Consider the following 1,914-nt stretch of genomic DNA (forward strand, 5'->3'; position numbering starts at 1 on the left):
TGTTACATTAGCTGTAAAGCTAAATGTTTGACTTGTTACATTAGCTGTAAAGCTAAATGTTTGACCTGTTACATTAGCTGTAAAGCTAAATGTTTGTGACCTGTTACATTAGCTGTAAAGCTAAATGTTTGACCTGTCACATTAGCTGTAAAGCTAAATATTTGACCTGTTAATGTTTGTGTTTGTGCAGGCTGCTAACAGCTACCTGAGGGATCAGTGGTTTCACTCTCTGCAGTGGAAGGTAAAGATTAAATTGACTGTTTTCATTAATTTGTCTGGTTTTTGGACGTCCTCTCAGCTGTCTCTGCTGTTTCCCGTTGTTTTCACGGAGTCTGCATCGTTAACGAGCGCGCTGTGTCTCCTGCAGAAAAAGATCTACAAGTACTGTAAGGTTCTGAACAACCCGAGTCGCTGGGACGTGGTTCTGAAGGAGATCCGGGCGCTGGTGGACATGGCTCTGACGTCTCCGCTGCAGGACGACTCCATCCACCAGGCTCCTCTGCACATCATCTCCACCCTGCTGGCTGAGGTACCGTCTGTCTGCTGCAGCTCCGGGTCAAAGTGTTCAGTTGGTTGGTTTTGGTTCTGGCGGCCATTAACCAGGAGATTCTTCCATCAGCGGTGTGATTATTGAATTATCAGTTCCTTCAAGATTTTCTTTTTGAGGAGTTTAACGTAGAACGAGCTTTTATTTTGAAATCTTCCTGGGTTTGCGTTTGTCTGAACCATGTTTGTGTGTCTGCAGAACCTGAACCTGGGCACTCAGGACCATGAGAACATCATCGTGGTGAGTCTGGACCTTTGTGTTTGTGTTGGTTGTGTCGGGGCTCAGCTGATGTTTGTGCAGCCCACCTGAGCCTCAGGTGAACAGGCAGGTGGAATCATCTGTCTGTGTGTCCTGCAGGCCATCGCTCCTCTGTTGGAGAACAACCACCCGCCCCCCGACCTCTGCGAGTTCTTCTGTAAGGTGAGCTGCGAGGGGCCCGCGGTGCAGGAAGCCCCCCTGAAGCTCCAGGTTTAACCTGTGTGTGTCTCTGCAGCACTGCCGGGAGCGGCCGCGGTCCATGGTGGTGATCGAAGTGTTCACTCCGGTGGTCCAAAGAATCCTCAAACACAACATGGTGAGCCCAGAGCACTGGCCTGACAGCAGCTTCACACTCTGTGGAAACATCTGGATTCTTTAGCAGCTGGAGTTTAAAACATTTCATCTGATGGTGAAACTTGTGGATTTTCTGCCAAAGAAAAGACAAATGAATCATTTAATACATGAAATGTTTACTTCATAAAGCTGCAGGTGTTGTTTGTCAGAGAGGACCAGCAGAAACAAGTCTTCCTTTTCAAATTCAGATCTACTTGACCCAGTTCCTCCTTAGTTTTTTTTTCTCCTTATTTTAATTCTTCTGTTTGAACCTGTTTCTTTAATTGAGGCCAGAACTATTCCACTAAACTGCTGCAGGGGCCACAGTTACTGCAGGTCAGCAGCTCATCATCCAGTATTTAGTCATTCTGTAAATAAACCAAGTATTACAAAGATCTGTTACCTTTGAAACTGTTTATTTTTCTGCATTTAATCATGAATACAACATACAGACCCCTATAATAAAAGTAGTGATAATAAAACAATATCAAAACTAAAAGTAACACATTATGACTTATATTTAACACAAATATAATTTTAATGCTACGTTCCAGTTGTCCTCAAAGGTCATAGTTTCAACTGGAACGCCCCCTGAAGTCGTAGTTTCGAGTCGGGAGGTCGGCGCGTCCGAACCTTACCTGAGCAGTCGTCGCTCGGCTTTAGTCTACACTGTAATATACACTCTGACAAGGTTTTACTTTAGCATAAAACACATGACAAAGTTGCCTAAAAACATTTCATACTCTGCACAACACACACACACACACACACACACA

General features: G+C 44.6%; 1 protein-coding gene across 1 annotated transcript in view; it reads left to right on the forward strand.

Annotated features, from left to right (window-relative positions):
• cmip (c-Maf inducing protein) overlaps positions 1-1,914 on the forward strand; it is a gene marked incomplete at its 3' end in the record, with an annotated part of 24,575 nt that overhangs the window by 19,944 nt on the left and 2,717 nt on the right. The window contains 5 exon segments of the mRNA XM_014020597.1: positions 191-241; positions 368-529; positions 746-787; positions 905-967; positions 1,041-1,121. Coding sequence (XP_013876051.1) covers positions 191-241; positions 368-529; positions 746-787; positions 905-967; positions 1,041-1,121 — 399 coding nt within the window.

The sequence above is a fragment of the Austrofundulus limnaeus genome, unplaced genomic scaffold (genome assembly GCF_001266775.1).
Source record: "Austrofundulus limnaeus strain Quisiro unplaced genomic scaffold, Austrofundulus_limnaeus-1.0 Scaffold259, whole genome shotgun sequence".
In the NCBI taxonomy this organism is placed as follows: domain Eukaryota; kingdom Metazoa; phylum Chordata; class Actinopteri; order Cyprinodontiformes; family Rivulidae; genus Austrofundulus; species Austrofundulus limnaeus.